The sequence below is a fragment of the Lineus longissimus genome, chromosome 13 (genome assembly GCF_910592395.1).
Source record: "Lineus longissimus chromosome 13, tnLinLong1.2, whole genome shotgun sequence".
In the NCBI taxonomy this organism is placed as follows: domain Eukaryota; kingdom Metazoa; phylum Nemertea; class Pilidiophora; order Heteronemertea; family Lineidae; genus Lineus; species Lineus longissimus.
In genome coordinates this window covers 10,386,916-10,414,703 of record NC_088320.1, presented here as the reverse complement: position 1 = coordinate 10,414,703, position 27,788 = coordinate 10,386,916, and the positions used below count along the sequence as shown (strand labels likewise).

Sequence of the window (27,788 nt, the reverse complement as noted above, 5' to 3'; positions counted from 1 at the left end):
TTCTTCTAGCAAAGGTGCATCATATATCCTCCGGGTTTTTGATTTGACCTCCTTTTCAAGGTCACAGAGGTCAAATGGTGTAAATTGGCCGTTATGATGTAACGATGGCACGTTTATAAACTGCAAGGACTATTGATACCAAATTTGGTACACATTTACCCCTTAGTCAGGTGATCTCAGGGACCGAAGTTTGGTCCAATATGATTCACCACTTGACCACCAGGGGGCAAAATCCAAAAACCTTAAAAATGTGATTATTCCTTAACTTCTTGCCCGATTGCCACCAATTTGATATCATGGGTACATCTAACCACCATACAGTATATGTCACACAGGTTTTTAATTTGACCTTCTTGTCAAGGTCACAGAGGTCAAATGGCGTAAATTCGCCGTCAGGCCGTAACTATGGCACGATTCTTAACTGCAATGACTATTGATCACAAATTAAGTACACATGTACCCCTTGGTCAGGTGATCTCAGGTACCGAAGTTTGGTGCGATCTGATTTGCCGTTTGGCCTCCAGGGAGGGGGCCAAATCCTAAATTCTTCAAAATGCCATTATTCCTAGTAATGACTTGCCCGATTGGCACCAATTTTATATCATAGGTACATCTAATTTTAACAACCATTCAATGTGTCACCCGGGTTTTCTTTGATTTGACCTACTTTTCAAGGTCACAGAGGTCGAATGTACTGTAAATTGGCCATTTTGGGGAAATTGTAATTGCTTGGACCTACATCAAACCTAACACTACATGACACAAGACCATGCTCTTTATCCATCTTTCCTCCTCATGAGGTGAGCACAATGGCCCTGGCCATTTCATTTGGCCAGCAGGCAATGGCATGGTTGGTGCTTGCGCCTGATGTGATGTGCGCGAGTGAAGGAAAGAAGACTTTATTTCTGGAAAATAAAATTTATTTAACTTTGATTGTACATAATGGTGTGGTTTGAGAATTCAGCAGTAACTTTGGATGTCAGCAGAATAAGCAGCATAAGTCTTGAGCATGTCAGCTGATGCTGCCTATTGCCGTAAGTCAGCAGTATGAAATAATGTAGAGTTTGGGAATTCAGCAGTATGAGTTGAGGAGTGTGACTTGAGTTAAAGTTCAAGTGTGACGTCATGTTTATTGCATTTTCTTGGGTGGTTCCTCTGTCACTATAGGTTGAGTGGTTTCTTTGTTGTGACTGGAAGTGGTGGTGGTGGCAACTGTGGTAGTGGTGGCCTCTTTGTCATGGTGTTGAATCTTTGCGTCAGCGGCAACTTTGTTTGGTGGTACTTCAGGGTCAGTGGCTTTGGTTAGGGTAGGGGTGGCAACTTTGTTTGCTGGTCCTTCAGGCTCAGTGGCTTCGGATAGGGTGGCGTCGTCCATGTCGTCGTCTTGGAAGAGTTCTAAGCTGAGTTTTGGTATTTTGGGGCGAGGAGCGTTTAGATGGCGTGTGACAGGCCTGAACGTTGGCGATGGTGTCATTGGTGCTTGCTTATAAGGGGATGGTTGTTGTGGTGAATATTTTGCAGGTGACATTGGTGGTGGCGAGAGGTAGCGGAGAGGGGTTTTGCAGGAGGGGCTTGAGGATTCTCTTCTCTGCAGTGCCTTTTGCCTGGCTTTGTCTTGGAAGATCAATTCCCTCTTGCAAACTTGGACTTTGCCAAGGATGACATTGACTTTTTTGTTGGTGTCTTTTCGTATCTGTGGGATATCATTCTTGGCATTGACAATATCGCCTTCTAAGAGGTTTACCTGCAAGAGGGCGAGGTCTTTCTGTAATTGGGTTTTGAGGGCTTTGACGTCGTCTTCTAAGTTTGCAGCAATTGTGTGCGGAGGGATTTATGGTGCAGTCATCTGGAAGGTAAAGTGTGAGAATTGTGAGATGCAATAATTGAACAAATCTGACATGATTATGGTTACAGAGGGTGAGTAATGTACATGATTATGGTTACAAAGGGTGAGTAATGTACATGATGATGGTTACAAAGGGTGAGTAATGTACAGTCCTTCAAAAAAGTAAATGGACACACAAAAATCAAATTTTCTTGAAAACGGCTGGTGATAAATCGATGCGGTTTGCTGCATTTGATAGGCATTTAGTTGTGCATCATGATATCTACCACTTGGAAATTTGCTATTTTACCTATAAGTCAATTTTTTCGATTTATGAAAGGTCCCAAAATCAACTTTTTTATCACGCATTTTTTGGGGGCAAATTTTATATTGACTGGAAGCTTCTGTTGAGTTATGAGTGAATACCTAAGAAATTCCACAGTTTTCACTTGAATCTGCAACTTATTAACCCATTTGTGCAAAAGGGTTTTGTTACCCGGTCTTCTACTGCGGAGATGCCCCCTTGATATTATTCACCTGGCCCAGACAACCGGAATCATGTCACCATTTCAATGGCCTTGTTTAATATGCCTATGAATAGCTCTCCCAGGCCTGGATTTGGCAGCTGGACAATGGGTTCACCAATATTACTTTACCCTCGCGTTTACAATACATCAATGTTAACAACATTTCCACCCCCATTCAAAACCAGCATGTTCGAATTCAATAGGCTTGGTGGTGAAGATCACCAGGGGGTTTCTCCAAAGTAATTCCAAAGTCAATAAACAAGGTGCAAAATTTTGACATAAAATGCTGTTTTCCCACCAATTAACACAAGATATTTTCATCACCTTGATGGGGACGTGGGTTTTTCATCATGGTGATTCATCCTATCAAGAAAAAGTACGAAAAAAATCGGAAACGAAAAAGTTGATTTTGGGGCCTTTTGTAAATCAATAAAAGTCGGTATTAGATAAAATGGCTAATTTTTATGTGGTAGATACCATGATGCACAACTAAATGTCCTATCAAATGCAGCAAACCGAATCGATTTATCACCAGCCGTTTTCAAGAAAATTTGATTTGTGTGTGTCCATTTACTTTTTTGAAGGACTGTACATGTTGTAGGCCGTATCGGCTTTGTAGCTCTTTGTTTTGTGCTTTGAAATGCTTCCTTGTAACTGGCAATAATATAAGCAGTAAGTGCCTGTGTTGTTGAAGCATATACAAATGTATATTCACCTGCGCTGTAAAAATCTCAGTGGAAATCGTGAAAACAACACGCCAATTGTGAACAGGCCGCGCTGAAAATCTTTTGCCGATACTTTTTTTTGTAAACTGTGTTGACCATTTCCGCAGCAGCCGGGCGGAAGCAGAGACGCCGATTGTCATTGCGAAGACGCCGAGTCTACTTCTCCTGTCAGATGACGAATCAGTAAACTACTACGTTTATAACCTTATAACCTTTATTATAACCTTTCGTACAGTATGCGGACATAAATCTTTGCTGCCGCCGTTAGCGGTCGTGGCCGAGGCTGGAAATGGGGCAAAACGGCGGGAATGGAAGTGGTCTCGCACACAGCCTGAACCAAAAAAAAAAAGAATTGTGGCTGTACGCTGCTGATCGATCGGCAAACATCGGAAGTACTCGGAATGAACCAAAACTGAAAGCATCTTTATCAGAATTTTTTTCGATCGACAGAGGGAGGTACAGCACGCTGGACCTTGAGCCACATATGGGCACAGGTTTGAGGATCATAGATTCCGGCAGTCACCAGCTGTGAGTGCCAGTCTGTTGCTTTAATAGTATAGATAAAAGATCATTCTTTGATTAATTTTGATTAATTTATTGTACCACAAATATGTTTTTCCCGAGCCACGTACTTGCAGGCGCCGCCTCCTTTCCCTTAGTGAGCCAATCATATAACATCTTATATTGTAGCATGTGATGTATGTTTTACCAGACTATTATGTGGAAGTATTGTCCTTTGCTGGATTGGGGGTACGGTTCACTTGAATATGACAGATGTAAACAATGCAAGTTTGATAAAAGAAGCAATTACACTGTTAACCTGTTGACATGAAGGTGGCAGCACCATACTGTAGTGACTCTTAAAGGGGAAATAGGGATTACACTACATCTCCCTTTCTAAATAGTCTATGTTATTTCTGAACTTGGAACTGAACATTCGTGCACTTTGATGTGGCTTGAAACACTTTGAAAAGAAAAGTCTCATGTATCATGCTCAGATGTCTAAGATAAGTCAAAGTCCATACTTTTAGTTTAAACCAGAAATACTAAATTTAGGACATAACCTGGACATGCGTCATAGAGGTTACATAACGCTGCGCAACCTGAAATTTGGTTGATGGAAATATAGCGTCTAAGGCTTTAAGATGCCTTCGCAGTTTATAAATCCAAGCGATCTACTGGTTTCACCAGTCCGGTTGATCTCCTAATGTCTCAATCGGTCACCTGTAGCTGATTACAGGTAGGCATCAGTCACTTCAGGCTGATTTATAGCGTTGGGCATGATTGTCTCTTAGACTTCTACGGTTTCTGCGTAGATCTTACATCATTGTTATCAGTTATCAATTATAACCCCAAATCTTATAAATAATAACATCCATTAACCCTCTCCATTTGAACCATTCGGTTGCTTTTAGTCCCAGTGATTCAAAAGGTATCACTGTTTTGTCTGGTCTTAGCAAATCTGAAATATAATTTATCCCTACTTCCTTCCAATGTTTATATAAGATCATTCTTTGATTAATTTTGATTAATTTATTGTACCATAAATTTAAATTTCCTTCCAATGTTTATAAAAGATCATTCTTTGATTAGTTTTGATTAATTTATTGTACTATAAATATGTTTTTCCTGAGCCACGTGCTTGCAGGCGCCGCCTCCTTTGCCTTAGTGAGCCAATCATATAACATCTTATATTGTAGCATGTGATTTATGTTTTACCAGACTATTATGTTGAAGTATTGTCCTTTGCTGGATTGGGGGTACGGTTCACTTGAATAAGACAGATGTAAACAATGCAAGTTTGATAAAAGAAGCAATTACACTGTTAACCCGTTGACATGAAAGTGGCAGCACCACACTGTAGTGACTCTTAAAGGGGCAATAGGGATTACACTTCATCTCCCTTTCTAAATTGTCTGTGTTATTTCTTAACTTGGAACTGAACGTTCGTGCACTTTGATGTGGCTTGAAACAGGTTGAAAAGAACTAGACACCCAGGCGACCTGACACACAAGTGACTAGTCACCTTGGGCAGTGGAGAAAGTTCTCCGGGGGGAGACTTGCCTCCTAAGCCTTGGCCGGCAACTAGTCTAGGAGATGGAAAACTGTTTTAATTTTAAACTCTGTTTTAATTTTGATTAATTTATTGTACCATAAATTTCCTTCCAATGTTTATAAAGAGCATTCTTTGATTAATTTTGATTAATTTATTGTACCATAAATATGTTTTTCCTGAGCCAAGTGCTTGCAGGCGCTGCCTCCTTTGCCTTAGTGAGCCAATCATATAACATCTTATATTGTAGCATGTGTTGTATGTTTTACCAGACTATTATGTGGAAGTATCGTCCTTTGCTGGATTGGGGGTATGGTTCACTTGAATAAGACCGATGTAAACAATGCAAGTTTGATAAAAGAAGCAATTACACTGTTAACCCGTTGACATGAAGGTGGCAGCACCACACTGTAGTGACTCTTATAGGGGCAATAGGGATTACACTATGTTATTTCTTAACTTGGAACTGAACGTTCGTGCACTTTGATGTGGCTTGAAACAGGTTGAAAAGAAAAGTCTGACTTATCTTAGACATCTGAACATGATACATGAAAGTCCATACTTTTAGTTTAAACCAGAAATACTAAATTTAGGACATAACCTGGACATGCGTCATAGAGGTTACATAACGCTGCGCAACCTGAAATTTGGTTGATGGAAATATAGCGTCAAAGACTTTAAGATGCCTTCGCAGTTTATAAATCCAAGCGATCTACTGGTTTCACCAGTCCGGTTGATCTCCTAATGTCTCAATCGGTCACCTGTAGCTGATTACAGGTAGGCATCAGTCACTTCAGGCTGATTTATAGCGTTGGTCATGATTGTCTCTTAGACTTCTACGGTTTCTGCGTAGATCTTACATCATTGTTATCAGTTATCAATTATAACCCCAAATCTTATAAATAATAACATCCATTAACCCTCTCCATTTGAACCATTCGGTTGCTTTTAGTCCCAGTGATTCAAAAGGTATCACTGTTTTGTCTGGTCTTAGCAAATCTGAAATATAATTTATCCCTACTTCCTTCCAATGTTTATATAAGATCATTCTTTGATTAATTTTGATTAATTTATTGTACCATAAATTTAAATTTCCTTCCAATGTTTATAGAAGATCATTCTTTGATTAATTTTGATTAATTTATTGTACCATAAATATGTTTTTCCTGAGCCACGTGCTTGCAGGCGCCGCCTACTTTGCCTTAGTGAGCCAATCATATAACATCTTATATTGTAGCATGTGATGTATGTTTTACCAGACTATTATGTGGAAGTATTGTCCTTTGCTGGATTGGGGGTACCATAAATATGTTTTTCCTGAGCCACGTGCTTGCAGGCGCCGCCTCTTTTGCCTTAGTGAGCCAATCATATAACATCTTATATTGTAGCATGTGATGTATGTTTTACCAGACTATTATGTGGAAGTATTGTCCTTTACTGGATTGGGGGTACCATAAATATGTTTTTCCTGTGTCACTATGTCACTTGAGGCTGATTTATACCGTTGGGCATGATTGTCTCTTAGACTTCTACGGTTTCTGCGTAGATCTTACATTATTGTTATCAGTGTTAAAATTATAACCCCAAATCTTATTCATAATAACATCCATAAACCCTCTCCATTTGAACCATTCGGTTGCTTTTAGTCCCAGTGATTCAAAAGGTATCACTGTTTTGTCTGGTCTTAGTAAATCTGAAATATAATTTATCCCTACTTCCTTCCAATGTTTATAAAATATCATTCTTTAATTAATTTTGATTAATTTATTGTACCATAAATTTCCTTCAATGTTTATAGAAGATCATTCTTTGATTTAATGTTAGGTCGGGTTAGCTACCTGCCACTGGTAACCTGTAAGCCAGTGCCACCTGTCTCAGGTGGGTGACTAGTCACCCAGAGCGGATGAGCTCATCTAGAGCCAACGGCCATCTAGTTCTCCACTAGCATAGCCCCGTGGAAACTAGACACCCAGGCGACCTGACACACAAGTGACTAGTCACCTTGGGCAGTGGAGAAAGTTCTCCGTGGGAGACTGGTCTCCTTAGCCTTGGCCGGCAACTAGTCTAGGAGATGGAAAACTCTGTTTTAATTTTAAACTCTATTTTAATTTTGATTAATTTATTGTACCATAAATTTCCTTCCAATGTTTATAAAAGATCATTCTTTGATTAGTTTTGATTAATTTATTGTACCATAAATATGTTTTTCCTGAGCCACGTGCTTGCAGGCGCCGCCTCCTTTGCCTTAGTGAGCCAATCATATAACATCTTATATTGTAGCATGTGATGTATGTTTTACCAGACTATTATGTTGAAGTATTGTCCTTTGCTGGATTGGGGGTACGGTTCACTTGAATAAGACAGATGTAAATAATGCAAGTTTGATAAAAGAAGCAATTACACTGTTAACCCGTTGACATGAAAGTGGCAGCACCACACTGTAGTGACTCTTAAAGGGGCAATAGGGATTACACTTCATCTCCCTTTCTAAATTGTCTGTGTTATTTCTTAACTTGGAACTGAACGTTCGTGCACTTTGATGTGGCTTGAAACAGGTTGAAAAGAACTAGACACCCAGGCGACCTGACACACAAGTGACTAGTCACCTTGGGCAGTGGAGAAAGTTCTCCGTGGGAGACTGGCCTCCTTAGCCTTGGCTGGCAACTAGTCTAGGAGATGGAAAACTCTGTTTTAATTTTAAACTCTATTTTAATTTTGATTAATTTATTGTACCATAAATATCCTTCCAATGTTTATAAAAGATCATTCTTTGATTAGTTTTGATTAATTTATTGTACCATAAATATGTTTTTCCTGAGCCACGTGCTTGCAGGCGCCACCTCCTTTGCCTTAGTGAGCCAATCATATAACATCTTATATTGTAGCATGTGATGTATGTTTTACCAGACTATTATGTTGAAGTATTGTCCTTTGCTGGATTGGGGGTACGGTTCACTTGAATAAGACAGATGTAAACAATGCAAGTTTGATAAAAGAAGCAATTACACTGTGAACCCGTTGACATGAAAGTGGCAGCACCACACTGTAGTGACTCTTAAAGGGGCAATAGGGATTACACTTCATCTCCCTTTCTAAATTGTCTATGTTATTTCTTAACTTGGAACTGAATGTTCGTGCACTTTGATGTGGCTTGAAACAGGTTGAAAAGAACTAGACACCCAGGCGACCTGACACACAAGTGACTAGTCACCTTGGGCAGTGGAGAAAGTTCTCCGGGGGAGACTTGCCTCCTAAGCCTTGGCCGGCAACTAGTCTAGGAGATGGAAAATTGTTTTAATTTTAAACTCTGTTTTAATTTTGATTAATTTATTGTACCATAAATTTCCTTCCAATGTTTATAAAGAGCATTCTTTGATTAATTTTGATTAATTTATTGTACCATAAATATGTTTTTCCTGAGCCACGTGCTTGCAGGCGCCGCCTCCTTTGCCTTAGTGAGCCAATCATATAACATCTTATATTGTAGCATGTGTTGTATGTTTTACCAGACTGTTATGTGGAAGTATTGTCCTTTGCTGGATTGGGGGTACGGTTCACTTGAATAAGACAGATGTAAACAATGCAAGTTTGATAAAAGAAGCAATTACACTGTTAACCCGTTGACATGAAGGTGGCAGCACCACACTGTAGTGACTCTTAAAGGGGCAATAGGGATTACACTATGTTATTTCTTAACTTGGAACTGAACGTTCGTGCACTTTGATGTGGCTTGAAACAGGTTGAAAAGAAAAGTCTGACTTATCTTAGACATCTGAATATGATACATGAAAGTCCATACTTTTAGTTTAAACCAGAAATACCAAATTTAGGACATAACCTGGACATGCGTCATAGAGTTTACATAATGCTGCGCAACCTGAAATTTGGTTGATGGAAATATAGCGTCAAAGGCTTTAAGATGCCTTCGCAGTTTATAAATCCAAGCGATCTACTGGTTTCACCAGTCCGGTTGATCTCCTTATGTCGCTATCGGTCACCTGTAGCTGATTACAGGTAGGCATCAGTCACTTGAGGCTGATTTATACCGTTGGGCATGATTGTCTCTTAGACTTCTACGGTTTCTGCGTAGATCTTACATTATTGTTATCAGTGTTAAAATTATAACCCCAAATCTTATTTATAATAACATCCATTAACCCTCTCCATTTGAACCATTCGGTTGCTTTTAGTCCCAGTGATTCATAAGGTATCACTGTTTTGTCTGGTCTTAGTAAATCTGAAATATAATTTATCCCTACTTCCTTCCAATGTTTATAAAATATCATTCTTTAATTAATTTTGATTAATTTATTGTACCATAAATTTCCTTCAATGTTTATAGAAGATCATTCTTTGATTTAATGTTAGGTCGGGTTAGCTACCTGCCACTGGTAACCTGTAAGCCAGTGCCACCTGTCTCAGGTGGGTTACTAGTCACCCAGAGCGGATGAGCTCATCTAGAGCCAACGGCCATCTAGTTCTCCACTAGCATGGCCTCGTGGAAACTAGACACCCAGGCGACCTGACACACAAGTGACTAGTCACCTTGGGCAGTGGAGAAAGTTCTCCGTGGGAGACTGGTCTCCTTAGCCTTGGCCGGCAACTAGTCTAGGAGATGGAAAACTCTGTTTTAATTTTAAACTCTATTTTAATTTTGATTAATTTATTGTACCATAAATTTCCTTCCAATGTTTATAAAAGATCATTCTTTGATTAGTTTTGATTAATTTATTGTACCATAAATATGTTTTTCCTGAGCCACGTGCTTGCAGGCGCCGCCTCCTTTGCCTTAGTGAGCCAATCATATAACATCTTATATTGTAGCATGTGATGTATGTTTTACCAGACTATTATGTTGAAGTATTGTCCTTTGCTGGATTGGGGGTACGGTTCACTTGAATAAGACAGATGTAAACAATGCAAGTTTGATAAAAGAAGCAATTACACTGTGAACCCGTTGACATGAAAGTGGCAGCACCACACTGTAGTGACTCTTAAAGGGGCAATAGGGATTACACTTCATCTCCCTTTCTAAATTGTCTATGTTATTTCTTAACTTGGAACTGAATGTTCGTGCACTTTGATGTGGCTTGAAACAGGTTGAAAAGAACTAGACACCCAGGCGACCTGACACACAAGTGACTAGTCACCTTGGGCAGTGGAGAAAGTTCTCCGGGGGAGACTTGCCTCCTAAGCCTTGGCCGGCAACTAGTCTAGGAGATGGAAAACTGTTTTAATTTTAAACTCTGTTTTAATTTTGATTAATTTATTGTACCATAAATTTCCTTCCAATGTTTATAAAGAGCATTCTTTGATTGATTTTGATTAATTTATTGTACCATAAATATGTTTTTCCTGAGCCACGTGCTTGCAGGCGCCGCCTCCTTTGCCTTAGTGAGCCAATCATATAACATCTTATATTGTAGCATGTGTTGTATGTTTTACCAGACTATTATGTGGAAGTATTGTCCTTTGCTGGATTGGGGGTACGGTTCACTTGAATAAGACAGATGTAAACAATGCAAGTTTGATAAAAGAAGCAATTACACTGTTAACCCGTTGACATGAAGGTGGCAGCACCACACTGTAGTGACTCTTAAAGGGGCAATAGGGATTACACTATGTTATTTCTTAACTTGGAACTGAACGTTCGTGCACTTTGATGTGGCTTGAGACAGGTTGAAAAGAAAAGTCTGACTTATCTTAGACATCTGAACATGATACATGAAAGTCCATACTTTTAGTTTAAACCAGAAATACCAAATTTAGGACATAACCTAGACATGCGTCATAGAGTTTACATAACGCTGCGCAACCTGAAATTTGGTTGATGGAAATATAGCGTCAAAGGCTTTAAGATGCCTTCGCAGTTTATAAATCCAAGCGATCTACTGGTTTCACCTGTCCGGTTGATCTCCTTATGTCGCTATCGGTCACCTGTAGCTGATTACAGGTAGGCATCAGTCACTTGAGGCTGATTTATACCGTTGGGCATGATTGTCTCTTAGACTTCTACGGTTTCTGCGTAGATCTTACATTATTGTTATCAGTGTTAAAATTATAACCCCAAATCTTATTTATAATAACATCCATTAACCCTCTCCATTTGAACCATTCGGTTGCTTTTAGTCCCAGTGATTCAAAAGGTATCACTGTTTTGTCTGGTCTTAGTAAATCTGAAATATAATTTATCCCTACTTCCATCCAATGTTTATAAAATATCATTCTTTAATTAATTTTGATTAATTTATTGTACCATAAATTTCCTTCAATGTTTATAGAAGATCATTCTTTGATTTAATGTTAGGTCGGGTTAGCTACCTGCCACTGGTAACCTGTAAGCCAGTGCCACCTGTCTCAGGTGGGTGACTAGTCACCCAGAGCGGATGAGCTCATCTAGAGCCAACGGCCATCTAGTTCTCCACTAGCATGGCCTCGTGGAAACTAGACACCCAGGCGACCTGACACACAAGTGACTAGTCACCTTGGGCAGTGGAGAAAGTTCTCCGTGGGAGACTGGTCTCCTTAGCCTTGGCCGGCAACTAGTCTAGGAGATGGAAAACTCTGTTTTAATTTTAAACTCTATTTTAATTTTGATTAATTTATTGTACCATAAATTTCCTTCCAATGTTTATAAAAGATCATTCTTTGATTAGTTTTGATTAATTTATTGTACCATAAATATGTTTTTCCTGAGCCACGTGCTTGCAGGCGCCGCCTCCTTTGCCTTAGTGAGCCAATCATATAACATCTTATATTGTAGCATGTGATGTATGTTTTACCAGACTATTATGTTGAAGTATTGTCCTTTGCTGGATTGGGGGTACGGTTCACTTGAATAAGACAGATGTAAACAATGCAAGTTTGATAAAAGAAGCAATTACACTGTTAACCCGTTGACATGAAAGTGGCAGCACCACACTGTAGTGACTCTTAAAGGGGCAATAGGGATTACACTTCATCTCCCTTTCTAAATTGTCTGTGTTATTTCTTAACTTGGAACTGAACGTTCGTGCACTTTGATGTGGCTTGAAACAGGTTGAAAAGAACTAGACACCCAGGCGACCTGACACACAAGTGACTAGTCACCTTGGGCAGTGGAGAAAGTTCTCCGTGGGAGACTGGCCTCCTTAGCCTTGGCCGGCAACTAGTCTAGGAGATGGAAAACTCTGTTTTAATTTTAAACTCTATTTTAATTTTGATTAATTTATTGTACCATAAATATCCTTCCAATGTTTATAAAAGATCATTCTTTGATTAGTTTTGATTAATTTATTGTACCATAAATATGTTTTTCCTGAGCCACGTGCTTGCAGGCGCCACCTCCTTTGCCTTAGTGAGCCAATCATATAACATCTTATATTGTAGCATGTGATGTATGTTTTACCAGACTATTATGTTGAAGTATTGTCCTTTGCTGGATTGGGGGTACGGTTCACTTGAATAAGACAGATGTAAACAATGCAAGTTTGATAAAAGAAGCAATTACACTGTGAACCCGTTGACATGAAAGTGGCAGCACCACACTGTAGTGACTCTTAAAGGGGCAATAGGGATTACACTTCATCTCCCTTTCTAAATTGTCTATGTTATTTCTTAACTTGGAACTGAATGTTCGTGCACTTTGATGTGGCTTGAAACAGGTTGAAAAGAACTAGACACCCAGGCGACCTGACACACAAGTGACTAGTCACCTTGGGCAGTGGAGAAAGTTCTCCGGGGGAGACTTGCCTCCTAAGCCTTGGCCGGCAACTAGTCTAGGAGATGGAAAACTGTTTTAATTTTAAACTCTGTTTTAATTTTGATTAATTTATTGTACCATAAATTTCCTTCCAATATTTATAAAGAGCATTCTTTGATTAATTTTGATTAATTTATTGTACCATAAATATGTTTTTCCTGAGCCACGTGCTTGCAGGCGCCGCCTCCTTTGCCTTAGTGAGCCAATCATATAACATCTTATATTGTAGCATGTGTTGTATGTTTTACCAGACTGTTATGTGGAAGTATTGTCCTTTGCTGGATTGGGGGTACGGTTCACTTGAATAAGACAGATGTAAACAATGCAAGTTTGATAAAAGAAGCAATTACACTGTTAACCCGTTGACATGAAGGTGGCAGCACCACACTGTAGTGACTCTTAAAGGGGCAATAGGGATTACACTATGTTATTTCTTAACTTGGAACTGAACGTTCGTGCACTTTGATGTGGCTTGAAACAGGTTGAAAAGAAAAGTCTGACTTATCTTAGACATCTGAACATGATACATGAAAGTCCATACTTTTAGTTTAAACCAGAAATACCAAATTTAGGACATAACCTGGACATGCGTCATAGAGTTTACATAACGCTGCGCAACCTGAAATTTGGTTGATGGAAATATAGCGTCAAAGGCTTTAAGATGCCTTCGCAGTTTATAAATCCAAGCGATCTACTGGTTTCACCAGTCCGGTTGATCTCCTTATGTCGCTATCGGTCACCTGTAGCTGATTACAGGTAGGCATCAGTCACTTGAGGCTGATTTATACCGTTGGGCATGATTGTCTCTTAGACTTCTACGGTTTCTGCGTAGATCTTACATTATTGTTATCAGTGTTAAAATTATAACCCCAAATCTTATTTATAATAACATCCATTAACCCTCTCCATTTGAACCATTCGGTTGCTTTTAGTCCCAGTGATTCAAAAGGTATCACTGTTTTGTCTGGTCTTAGTAAATCTGAAATATAATTTATCCCTACTTCCATCCAATGTTTATAAAATATCATTCTTTAATTAATTTTGATTAATTTATTGTACCATAAATTTCCTTCAATGTTTATAGAAGATCATTCTTTGATTTAATGTTAGGTCGGGTTAGCTACCTGCCACTGGTAACCTGTAAGCCAGTGCCACCTGTCTCAGGTGGGTGACTAGTCACCCAGAGCGGATGAGCTCATCTAGAGCCAACGGCCATCTAGTTCTCCACTAGCATGGCCTCGTGGAAACTAGACACCCAGGCGACCTGACACACAAGTGACTAGTCACCTTGGGCAGTGGAGAAAGTTCTCCGTGGGAGACTGGTCTCCTTAGCCTTGGCCGGCAACTAGTCTAGGAGATGGAAAACTCTGTTTTAATCTTAAACTCTATTTTAATTTTGATTAATTTATTGTACCATAAATTTCCTTCCAATGTTTATAAAAGATCATTCTTTGATTAGTTTTGATTAATTTATTGTACCATAAATATGTTTTTCCTGAGCCACGTGCTTGCAGGCGCCGCCTCCTTTGCCTTAGTGAGCCAATCATATAACATCTTATATTGTAGCATGTGATGTATGTTTTACCAGACTATTATGTTGAAGTATTGTCCTTTGCTGGATTGGGGGTACGGTTCACTTGAATAAGACAGATGTAAACAATGCAAGTTTGATAAAAGAAGCAATTACACTGTTAACCCGTTGACATGAAAGTGGCAGCACCACACTGTAGTGACTCTTAAAGGGGCAATAGGGATTACACTTCATCTCCCTTTCTAAATTGTCTGTGTTATTTCTTAACTTGGAACTGAACGTTCGTGCACTTTGATGTGGCTTGAAACAGGTTGAAAAGAACTAGACACCCAGGCGACCTGACACACAAGTGACTAGTCACCTTGGGCAGTGGAGAAAGTTCTCCGTGGGAGACTGGCCTCCTTAGCCTTGGCCGGCAACTAGTCTAGGAGATGGAAAACTCTGTTTTAATTTTAAACTCTATTTTAATTTTGATTAATTTATTGTACCATAAATATCCTTCCAATGTTTATAAAAGATCATTCTTTGATTAGTTTTGATTAATTTATTGTACCATAAATATGTTTTTCCTGAGCCACGTGCTTGCAGGCGCCACCTCCTTTGCCTTAGTGAGCCAATCATATAACATCTTATATTGTAGCATGTGATGTATGTTTTACCAGACTATTATGTTGAAGTATTGTCCTTTGCTGGATTGGGGGTACGGTTCACTTGAATAAGACAGATGTAAACAATGCAAGTTTGATAAAAGAAGCAATTACACTGTGAACCCGTTGACATGAAAGTGGAAGCACCACACTGTAGTGACTCTTAAAGGGGCAATAGGGATTACACTTCATCTCCCTTTCTAAATTGTCTATGTTATTTCTTAACTTGGAACTGAATGTTCGTGCACTTTGATGTGGCTTGAAACAGGTTGAAAAGAACTAGACACCCAGGCGACCTGACACACAAGTGACTAGTCACCTTGGGCAGTGGAGAAAGTTCTCCGGGGGAGACTTGCCTCCTAAGCCTTGGCCGGCAACTAGTCTAGGAGATGGAAAACTGTTTTAATTTTAAACTCTGTTTTAATTTTGATTAATTTATTGTACCATAAATTTCCTTCCAATGTTTATAAAGAGCATTCTTTGATTAATTTTGATTAATTTATTGTACCATAAATATGTTTTTCCTGAGCCACGTGCTTGCAGGCGCCGCCTCCTTTGCCTTAGTGAGCCAATCATATAACATCTTATATTGTAGCATGTGTTGTATGTTTTACCAGACTATTATGTTGAAGTATTGTCCTTTGCTGGATTGGGGGTACGGTTCACTTGAATAAGACAGATGTAAACAATGCAAGTTTGATAAAAGAAGCAATTACACTGTTAACCCGTTGACATGAAGGTGGCAGCACCACACTGTAGTGACTCTTAAAGGGGCAATAGGGATTACACTATGTTATTTCTTAACTTGGAACTGAACGTTCGTGCACTTTGATGTGGCTTGAGACAGGTTGAAAAGAAAAGTCTGACTTATCTTAGACATCTGAACATGATACATGAAAGTCCATACTTTTAGTTTAAACCAGAAATACCAAATTTAGGACATAACCTAGACATGCGTCATAGAGTTTACATAACGCTGCGCAACCTGAAATTTGGTTGATGGAAATATAGCGTCAAAGGCTTTAAGATGCCTTCGCAGTTTATAAATCCAAGCGATCTACTGGTTTCACCTGTCCGGTTGATCTCCTTATGTCGCTATCGGTCACCTGTAGCTGATTACAGGTAGGCATCAGTCACTTGAGGCTGATTTATACCGTTGGGCATGATTGTCTCTTAGACTTCTACGGTTTCTGCGTAGATCTTACATTATTGTTATCAGTGTTAAAATTATAACCCCAAATCTTATTTATAATAACATCCATTAACCCTCTCCATTTGAACCATTCGGTTGCTTTTAGTCCCAGTGATTCAAAAGGTATCACTGTTTTGTCTGGTCTTAGTAAATCTGAAATATAATTTATCCCTACTTCCATCCAATGTTTATAAAATATCATTCTTTAATTAATTTTGATTAATTTATTGTACCATAAATTTCCTTCAATGTTTATAGAAGATCATTCTTTGATTTAATGTTAGGTCGGGTTAGCTACCTGCCACTGGTAACCTGTATGCCAGTGCCACCTGTCTCAGGTGGGTGACTAGTCACCCAGAGCGGATGAGCTCATCTAGAGCCAACGGCCATCTAGTTCTCCACTAGCATGGCCTCGTGGAAACTAGACACCCAGGCGACCTGACACACAAGTGACTAGTCACCTTGGGCAGTGGAGAAAGTTCTCCATGGGAGACTGGTCTCCTTAGCCTTGGCCGGCAACTAGTCTAGGAGATGGAAAACTCTGTTTTAATTTTAAACTCTATTTTAATTTTGATTAATTTATTGTACCATAAATTTCCTTCCAATGTTTATAAAAGATCATTCTTTGATTAGTTTTGATTAATTTATTGTACCATAAATATGTTTTTCCTGAGCCACGTGCTTGCAGGCGCCGCCTCCTTTGCCTTAGTGAGCCAATCATATAACATCTTATATTGTAGCATGTGATGTATGTTTTACCAGACTATTATGTTGAAGTATTGTCCTTTGCTGGATTGGGGGTACGGTTCACTTGAATAAGACAGATGTAAACAATGCAAGTTTGATAAAAGAAGCAATTACACTGTTAACCCGTTGACATGAAAGTGGCAGCACCACACTGTAGTGACTCTTAAAGGGGCAATAGGGATTACACTTCATCTCCCTTTCTAAATTGTCTGTGTTATTTCTTAACTTGGAACTGAACGTTCGTGCACTTTGATGTGGCTTGAAACAGGTTGAAAAGAACTAGACACCCAGGCGACCTGACACACAAGTGACTAGTCACCTTGGGCAGTGGAGAAAGTTCTCCGTGGGAGACTGGCCTCCTTAGCCTTGGCCGGCAACTAGTCTAGGAGATGGAAAACTCTGTTTTAATTTTAAACTCTACTTTAATTTTGATTAATTTATTGTACCATAAATATCCTTCCAATGTTTATAAAAGATCATTCTTTGATTAGTTTTGATTAATTTATTGTACCATAAATATGTTTTTCCTGAGCCACGTGCTTGCAGGCGCCACCTCCTTTGCCTTAGTGAGCCAATCATATAACATCTTATATTGTAGCATGTGATGTATGTTTTACCAGACTATTATGTTGAAGTATTGTCCTTTGCTGGATTGGGGGTACGGTTCACTTGAATAAGACAGATGTAAACAATGCAAGTTTGATAAAAGAAGCAATTACACTGTGAACCCGTTGACATGAAAGTGGAAGCACCACACTGTAGTGACTCTTAAAGGGGCAATAGGGATTACACTTCATCTCCCTTTCTAAATTGTCTATGTTATTTCTTAACTTGGAACTGAATGTTCGTGCACTTTGATGTGGCTTGAAACAGGTTGAAAAGAACTAGACACCCAGGCGACCTGACACACAAGTGACTAGTCACCTTGGGCAGTGGAGAAAGTTCTCCGGGGGAGACTTGCCTCCTAAGCCTTGGCCGGCAACTAGTCTAGGAGATGGAAAACTGTTTTAATTTTAAACTCTGTTTTAATTTTGATTAATTTATTGTACCATAAATTTCCTTCCAATGTTTATAAAGAGCATTCTTTGATTAATTTTGATTAATTTATTGTACCATAAATATGTTTTTCCTGAGCCACGTGCTTGCAGGCGCCGCCTCCTTTGCCTTAGTGAGCCAATCATATAACATCTTATATTGTAGCATGTGTTGTATGTTTTACCAGACTATTATGTTGAAGTATTGTCCTTTGCTGGATTGGGGGTACGGTTCACTTGAATAAGACAGATGTAAACAATGCAAGTTTGATAAAAGAAGCAATTACACTGTTAACCCGTTGACATGAAGGTGGCAGCACCACACTGTAGTGACTCTTAAAGGGGCAATAGGGATTACACTATGTTATTTCTTAACTTGGAACTGAACGTTCGTGCACTTTGATGTGGCTTGAGACAGGTTGAAAAGAAAAGTCTGACTTATCTTAGACATCTGAACATGATACATGAAAGTCCATACTTTTAGTTTAAACCAGAAATACCAAATTTAGGACATAACCTAGACATGCGTCATAGAGTTTACATAACGCTGCGCAACCTGAAATTTGGTTGATGGAAATATAGCGTCAAAGGCTTTAAGATGCCTTCGCAGTTTATAAATCCAAGCGATCTACTGGTTTCACCTGTCCGGTTGATCTCCTTATGTCGCTATCGGTCACCTGTAGCTGATTACAGGTAGGCATCAGTCACTTGAGGCTGATTTATACCGTTGGGCATGATTGTCTCTTAGACTTCTACGGTTTCTGCGTAGATCTTACATTATTGTTATCAGTGTTAAAATTATAACCCCAAATCTTATTTATAATAACATCCATTAACCCTCTCCATTTGAACCATTCGGTTGCTTTTAGTCCCAGTGATTCAAAAGGTATCACTGTTTTGTCTGGTCTTAGTAAATCTGAAATATAATTTATCCCTACTTCCATCCAATGTTTATAAAATATCATTCTTTAATTAATTTTGATTAATTTATTGTACCATAAATTTCCTTCAATGTTTATAGAAGATCATTCTTTGATTTAATGTTAGGTCGGGTTAGCTACCTGCCACTGGTAACCTGTATGCCAGTGCCACCTGTCTCAGGTGGGTGACTAGTCACCCAGAGCGGATGAGCTCATCTAGAGCCAACGGCCATCTAGTTCTCCACTAGCATGGCCTCGTGGAAACTAGACACCCAGGCGACCTGACACACAAGTGACTAGTCACCTTGGGCAGTGGAGAAAGTTCTCCGTGGGAGACTGGTCTCCTTAGCCTTGGCCGGCAACTAGTCTAGGAGATGGAAAACTCTGTTTTAATTTTAAACTCTATTTTAATTTTGATTAATTTATTGTACCATAAATTTCCTTCCAATGTTTATAAAAGATCATTCTTTGATTAGTTTTGATTAATTTATTGTACCATAAATATGTTTTTCCTGAGCCACGTGCTTGCAGGCGCCGCCTCCTTTGCCTTAGTGAGCCAATCATATAACATCTTATATTGTAGCATGTGATGTATGTTTTACCAGACTATTATGTTGAAGTATTGTCCTTTGCTGGATTGGGGGTACGGTTCACTTGAATAAGACAGATGTAAACAATGCAAGTTTGATAAAAGAAGCAATTACACTGTTAACCCGTTGACATGAAAGTGGCAGCACCACACTGTAGTGACTCTTAAAGGGGCAATAGGGATTACACTTCATCTCCCTTTCTAAATTGTCTGTGTTATTTCTTAACTTGGAACTGAACGTTCGTGCACTTTGATGTGGCTTGAAACAGGTTGAAAAGAACTAGACACCCAGGCGACCTGACACACAAGTGACTAGTCACCTTGGGCAGTGGAGAAAGTTCTCCGTGGGAGACTGGCCTCCTTAGCCTTGGCCGGCAACTAGTCTAGGAGATGGAAAACTCTGTTTTAATTTTAAACTCTATTTTAATTTTGATTAATTTATTGTACCATAAATATCCTTCCAATGTTTATAAAAGATCATTCTTTGATTAGTTTTGATTAATTTATTGTACCATAAATATGTTTTTCCTGAGCCACGTGCTTGCAGGCGCCACCTCCTTTGCCTTAGTGAGCCAATCATGTAACATCTTATATTGTAGCATGTGATGTATGTTTTACCAGACTATTATGTTGAAGTATTGTCCTTTGCTGGATTGGGGGTACGGTTCACTTGAATAAGACAGATGTAAACAATGCAAGTTTGATAAAAGAAGCAATTACACTGTTAACCCGTTGACATGAAAGTGGCAGCACCACACTGTAGTGACTCTTAAAGGGGCAATAGGGATTACACTTCATCTCCCTTTCTAAATTGTCTGTGTTATTTCTTAACTTGGAACTGAACGTTCGTGCACTTTGATGTGGCTTGAAACAGGTTGAAAAGAACTAGACACCCAGGCGACCTGACACACAAGTGACTAGTCACCTTGGGCAGTGGAGAAAGTTCTCCATGGGAGACTGGCCTCCTTAGCCTTGGCCGGCAACTAGTCTAGGAGATGGAAAACTCTGTTTTAATTTTAAACTCTATTTTAATTTTGATTAATTTATTGTACCATAAATTTCCTTCCAATGTTTATAAAAGATCATTCTTTGATTAGTTTTGATTAATTTATTGTACCATAAATATGTTTTTCCTGAGCCACGTGCTTGCAGGCGCCGCCTCCTTTGCCTTAGTGAGCCAATCATATAACATCTTATATTGTAGCATGTGATGTATGTTTTACCAGACTATTATGTTGAAGTATTGTCCTTTGCTGGATTGGGGGTACGGTTCACTTGAATAAGACAGATGTAAACAATGCAAGTTTGATAAAAGAAGCAATTACACTGTGAACCCGTTGACATGAAAGTGGCAGCACCACACTGTAGTGACTCTTAAAGGGGCAATAGGGATTACACTTCATCTCCCTTTCTAAATTGTCTATGTTATTTCTTAACTTGGAACTGAACGTTCGTGCACTTTGATGTGGCTTGAAACAGGTTGAAAAGAACTAGACACCCAGGCGACCTGACACACAAGTGACTAGTCACCTTGGGCAGTGGAGAAAGTTCTCCGGGGGAGACTTGCCTCCTAAGCCTTGGCCGGCAACTAGTCTAGGAGATGGAAAACTGTTTTAATTTTAAACTCTGTTTTAATTTTGATTAATTTATTGTACCATAAATTTCTTTCCAATGTTTATAAAGAGCATTCTTTGATTAATCTTGATTAATTTATTCTACCAGAAATATGTTTTTCCTGAGCCACGTGCTTGCAGGCGCCGCCTCCTTTGCCTTAGTGAGCCAATCATATAACGTCTTATATTGTAGCATGTGTTGTATGTTTTACCAGACTATTATGTGGAAGTATTGTCCTTTGCTGGATTGGGGGTACGGTTCACTTGAATAAGACAGATGTAAACAATGCAAGTTTGATAAAAGAAGCAATTACACTGTTAACCCGTTGACATGAAGGTGGCAGCACCACACTGTAGTGACTCTTAAAGGGGCAATAGGGATTACACTATGTTATTTCTTAACTTGGAACTGAACGTTCGTGCACTTTGATGTGGCTTGAAACAGGTTGAAAAGAAAAGTCTGACTTATCTTAGACATCTGAACATGATACATGAAAGTCCATACTTTTAGTTTAAACCAGAAATACTAAATTTAGGACATAACCTGGACATGCGTCATAGAGGTTACATAACGCTGCGCAACCTGAAATTTGGTTGATGGAAATATAGCGTCAAAGGCTTTAAGATGCCTTCGCAGTTTATAAATCCAAGCGATCTACTGGTTTCACCAGTCCGGTTGATCTCCTTATGTCGCTATCGGTCACCTGTAGCTGATTACAGGTAGGCATCAGTCACTTGAGGCTGATTTATACCGTTGGGCATGATTGTCTCTTAGACTTCTACGGTTTCTGCGTAGATCTTACATTATTGTTATCAGTGTTAAAATTATAACCCCAAATCTTATTTATAATAACATCCATTAACCCTCTCCATTTGAACCATTCGGTTGCTTTTAGTCCCAGTTATTCAAAAGGTATCACTGTTTTGTCTGGTCTTAGTAAATCTGAAATATAATTTATCCCTACTTCCTTCCAATGTTTATAAAATATCATTCTTTAATTAATTTTGATTAATTTATTGTACCATAAATTTCCTTCCAATGTTTATAGAAGATCATTCTTTGATTTAATGTTAGGTCAGGTTAGCTACCTGCCACTGGTAACCTGTAAGCCAGTGCCACCTGTCTCAGGTGGGTGACTAGTCACCCAGAGCGGATGAGCTCATCTAGAGCCAACGGCCATCTAGTTCTCCACTAGCATAGCCTCGTGGAAACTAGACACCCAGGCGACCTGACACACAAGTGACTAGTCACCTTGGGCAGTGGAGAAAGTTCTCCATGGGAGACTGGCCTCCTTAGCCTTGGCCGGCAACTAGTCTAGGAGATGGAAAACTCTGTTTTAATTTTAAACTCTATTTTAATTTTGATTAATTTATTGTACCATAAATTTCCTTCCAATGTTTATAAAAGATCATTCTTTGATTAGTTTTGATTAATTTATTGTACCATAAATATGTTTTTCCTGAGCCACGTGCTTGCAGGCGCCGCCTCCTTTGCCTTAGTGAGCCAATCATATAACATCTTATATTGTAGCATGTGATGTATGTTTTACCAGACAATTATGTTGAAGTATTGTCCTTTGCTGGATTGGGGGTACGGTTCACTTGAATAAGACAGATGTAAACAATGCAAGTTTGATAAAAGAAGCAATTACACTGTGAACCCGTTGACATGAAAGTGGCAGCACCACACTGTAGTGACTCTTAAAGGGGCAATAGGGATTACACTTCATCTCCCTTTCTAAATTGTCTATGTTATTTCTTAACTTGGAACTGAACGTTCGTGCACTTTGATGTGGCTTGAAACAAGTTGAAAAGAACTAGACACCCAGGCGACCTGACACACAAGTGACTAGTCACCTTGGGCAGTGGAGAAAGTTCTCCGGGGGAGACTTGCCTCCTAAGCCTTGGCCGGCAACTAGTCTAGGAGATGGAAAACTGTTTTAATTTTAAAGTCTGTTTTAATTTTGACTAGCATAACCCGCTCTCCGCACGCAATGTCGAGGTGGGGTTTTGAGGACATATGTAGTATATATATATATATATATATATATAGTGAGGTTGTGATGTCCTGTGCTAGGCGTGCTATATAGTCCTGGTGCATGAGAAGGTTATATGGAGGAGAGTCGTGACATGGTTTTTTTTACAGTACTTCGCGATACACGATATTTTGTGTTATTGCCTTGTTGTGGAATATGCCCTGGTTGGTAGTTTGGTGTATTTGGACTGTCACATCTTTGAAGCGGCGGGCCCTTGAGAATGCTACATATAATTGTCCATGGGAGAAGACGGGGCTTGGTAGGTAAATGCCGAGTGTCTGGAAAGTTTGGCCCTGCGACTTGTTGATAGTCATGCAGTAGCTGCCGTGTAGGGGGAAATGTGTCCTTTCAAGAACGAATGGTAAGTTAGTGTCGGACGGGGCTAATTTGATCCGAGGTATCAGAACGAAGTCGCCCTTGTTAGCACCAGTTAGTATTTCGGCATCGATGACGTTTGAGTGTAAGCGGCGAATAATCAGTCGAGTTCCATTGCACATGCCTTGACGAATATCCAGGAGTAGGAGTAGCATAACAATTGCTCCGGGCTTTAGAAGTAGGCGGTGTGGTGGCATGCCAGAGGGGGTGATTGAATTCAAGAACTCCAAGGGGTATTGTTGTGCCTCCTCATCACTTTCGCAAATGGCGCTGTCTGCACTTGGGTAGAGTTTGGCATCACCAGGTAGTTTGGCAATGACTGAGTCATTGATACGGAGGGAATGGTCATTTGTTGGGGTTAGGATGACTGTGTTTGTTAGAGTACGTGGATTTTGCAAGTTGTCTTTGAAAATGGTGTCAACTAATTTGTCTGGACGATGTTGCACTGATCCGGGATTTGTACAGAATTGTGGATATTCGTACTGGTGGAGAGTTCACCATTCCCTAGTTCCAGAAACCATTTCGCAAAAGCCTGTTCTTCGTCGCCAGCTCTCATGTTCTTTGTTAAGTGGAAGATTTGGAACTGACTCCATAAGTGTGATTGTTTCAGGCAGTTTTCTATGACTACTCTTGGTGGTTTTCTTGGCATGACTGGCAGCACTTGCCGGAAGTCTCCTCCGAGGACGAATATTTTGCCTCCGAATGGGCAGTCTGAGGTGAGGATATCACGCAACATTTTGTCAATGGCTGTGAGTGCATGGACTGGGATCATGGAAGCTTCGTCTATGATGAACAAAGTGACGGAGCGGAGGTACTGGGCGTGTTTTGATGTTGGTTTCACATTGCATACACTTGTATCCAGTACTGGGACTGGTAGTTTGAAGAGATTATGTACAGTTCGACCGCCTTTGAGGAGTGTTGCAGCAATCCCAGTCCAAGCTGTGGGAGCGACAGGTACTTGTTGGCTACGGAAAGCTGAAATGATTGCATTGTAACATGTGGTCTTGCCGCTTCCACCAGGGCCGTCCAAGAAATAAGCTCGGCATTTAGGCTTGGCTGCCGTGCATACTTCACAAAGGTCAGTTAAGATTCTGTCGACGAATTGGCGTTGGTCAGAGTTCAGCATTGCCATCAATTCGTCTGCTTCTTTTTGCTCGGCGACTGTGTTGAATTGTGCATGAAATGCCACACTGTTAGTTGCTTGCGGTGTTGGTAGCTTGAAATGTGCACATGATAGGCCGTGTTGTTCTAATATGGATTGAAGATGCAGTAGGGCTTCTTGTTCTGCAGCTTCTGGGGGCATGTGGTGCAGGTCGAGGAAGTCCTTAAAGAGGGCTGGCTTGTGGGTTTCCCATAGTTGTAGGGCATCAGTTGGAGCACAGTAGATGCATATCGTGGCGAACAATGCTCGGAGTTGTGATGGCATTTGGAATTGGCTGGCGTCTTCCAGTGCTGTGTTCCATTGACGGTCATCGAGCAGGAGGTTTCGTAGTATGCACGCTTCTTTGTATGTATCGACGACTTGATCTTGTACGGTTCTTAGGAATAAGAAACTTGTGGCGCCTGGTGTGTGATGCAATAATATGCGGAGGCAGTACTTTTCATGGTCTTTAGGGGTGACGGAGTAGATCCTAGTTATTATCTTGTCCCCTCTCTGTTTCCTTGGTTTCCATGTCCTGTGGGCTTTATCCCAGACGTAATATTGTGGGAATTCTGTGTAAAGGTAAGGTGTCTGTTCCTGAGCATTGATGCTGAAATATGCGGTGAGCATGGTATGTTTACCTGTGGCTGCTGCAACTGCATCTTGATGGTGACCTTCCTCGAAGTAGACTGGTTGCTGGTTTCGGAGATGAATAGCTAGCCTGTAAATTGTGTGGGATTTGTCCTGCATTTTAAATTTGGATAGTCTCCAGAAGGCTTCAGGGGGGCTGATGTACCTCGTATCAAGGAAGGTGTGGATTTCGTCGTGTGTTAACTGATTGGTTTCTGTAATTCTGATGTTGGCGCAGTCGTGTCCCTTGTAGACGTACTTGAAGAGGTACTTCACTGACTTTATGGATGTGCATGCCTCGAGATTGATATGTGCATTGAATTTCTGGGTTAGGTATGGATTGTATGGTACAATCCAGCGGTTGTCGACTTCATGGCGTCCAATTTGGATTGTCTGACCGTTATCTCTCCTGCGATAAAGTGGATAGCCGTTGACAGCCAGCATGGTGGCGTTCTGAAACTGTTTGGGGTAATCCTTGGAACATGCACCATCGAACATGCAAGGGGATGATGTGTTGAGTGGCCCGCATGGGCCATGTACCATTGTTGATTTCACAATGTTGAAGAGGGTGGGTTTTGTGTCGGGATTTGGTATTTCGGCGCGTAAAGTCGGTCAATGTCCGATGGCTCTTTGATTTTTGTGGCCTCAGTCAGAATTATGAGGAGGTGACAATGAGGGAGGCCTCGTTTCTGGAATTCTATGACATAGACATATGCCACAGGGATACCGAGGACATGTTTCTTGAGTATATCATCCAATAGCTCACGGAGGTGCATTTTAAAGACGCGGCTGACGATGTCTGGTCTATGTTGTGCCTGCTGGGACGGTGGCAGTGCGTTGGCAATATCTCGACATCTAGGGTTGCAGGTGAAAGTCAGGAAGAGGTCTGGGCGGCCGAACTTAGAAACAACTGCCATGGCATCTTGGAAGTTCTGTTGCATTGCCCTAGGTGAGCCTTGGAAACTGGATGGGAGGATGACAATCCTACCAGGATTGAGGTTGGCATTAGCGACTTGGGTTGCAATGTGGTCCATTAGACCCTGGTACATTTCAACTCTTAGGTTCTGCTGGTTTTGTCGTATCCAACTGAGACGTGTTGATTCTGTTCGGACATACGAATCGACCACATACTGTTGGAAAAGTTTATTGCCGTAGAAGATGGGGTTGAATCCAGTGCGGGCAGCGAGGCGGTAGGCATAGAACTGGAGGCATGAAACTTTATGCCTGTGGGGTGTAGCCCTTCCAGCATTGTGCTGCATTGCACAGTCCCAGCCTAGGGTACCATATGGAATAGAACTGGGTATACCATTGGATCAATATTCGCCGATAGGAATGATATGTTCTGTGGTTCTTGTCCTTGGGAGTAGACTACAATATCACGGTCTGGGGGTGGTGCACCATCTGGGGAAACGAAGATTGCAGCGACTTCATCGGTCTGGGTGGGAGTGTTGTAGCGGCGCTGGTCTGGGCCTCGCAAGATATTCATTGTGACCTTTGGAATAGGTGTGTTGTTTTCAGTTGCTGATCGTATCTCCTGTTGTTCGACTTCAAACATCTTCTTGTATGCCGCTGCGTATGGGTTGACTTCATTGAGGGTATCCGTCAGCAAGGTCATGACATCCTGGCGGCAGTGTCGGTTTTCTGGATGCTGGAGTCGAGTTTCAACGGCGTCTCTTGCCTCAATGATGTATAGCTGGCTATAAGAGGAAGCTGTGTTAGGTGGTGGATGAAGGGTGCCTGCACGATGGTAGATTTGGCCATGAATGCGGAAAGTGTATGGGCCGCGGCCGGGGAGATGGACGACATTACCACCGAAGGATGCGAAGGCGACGGAGCTATTATATTGGCGAATGTTGTCTAAGAAATTTCTGGTCATGGCTGTGTTGGTGGTGAACAGTGGTTCCAACTGATGTGGATATTGAGGTAGCGGCAGGAGGTTGATCTTGCCATTGTGGCAACAGTTCAGTGGTTCCTTTTTGAAGCGCAGAGCTTTGCAGAACTGACAGACAGTGTTCATTGCGCCAAGCGTAAATTCCTCCGGGAGCAGATTATGGTCATCATTTTGATTGGTCGGTGGCTGCAGCTGGCGTTGTTGCTGTACATGTTGTTGGTGGCGTCTACGGGCGGTGAGCCCATCCAGAGAGCAGGATCTTTTACGTCGCTGCATGTTGTCCTGGATTTAGTGGTCGACCTGAAATGTGGTAAACGAATATTGGTGGGAGGGGACCATTGGCCTGGAGGTATTGAATTCATGACGCTGAAGACTGCCTTCAGTTAACTGCACTGAAGTGTTTAAGTGGGGCTTGACATCCTGCTGAATCTGGGCGCAGTTGTTGGGTCAATCAGAACCTGTTTGAATGTTGCAGGTTTTGGAGGCCAGTTGTTTGCGAGTTCCTGCTTGCGTCTTCACTCTTTGTACATGGCTGATGGATGCATTAGGTAGGAGGTAGATATTTTGATGA

At 40.6% G+C, this 27,788-nt stretch overlaps 2 protein-coding genes across 2 annotated transcripts; both read right to left on the bottom strand.

Moving 5' to 3' along the window:
* Positions 1-1,129: 1,129 nt before the first annotated feature.
* LOC135498406 (uncharacterized) lies at positions 1,130-25,869 on the bottom strand. The gene is made up of 2 exons (XM_064788661.1): positions 24,019-25,869; positions 1,130-1,744 (listed from the first exon to the last, which is right to left on the bottom strand). Exons 1-2 carry the CDS (start codon positions 25,867-25,869, stop codon positions 1,130-1,132), a joined length of 2,466 nt encoding a protein of 821 aa, XP_064644731.1.
* Positions 25,870-26,599: 730 nt separating this feature from the next.
* LOC135498405 (uncharacterized) lies at positions 26,600-27,493 on the bottom strand. The gene has a single exon (XM_064788660.1). The coding sequence runs from the start codon at positions 27,491-27,493 to the stop codon at positions 26,600-26,602; it is 894 nt and encodes a 297-aa protein (XP_064644730.1).
* Between the last annotated feature and the right edge of the window lie 295 nt (positions 27,494-27,788).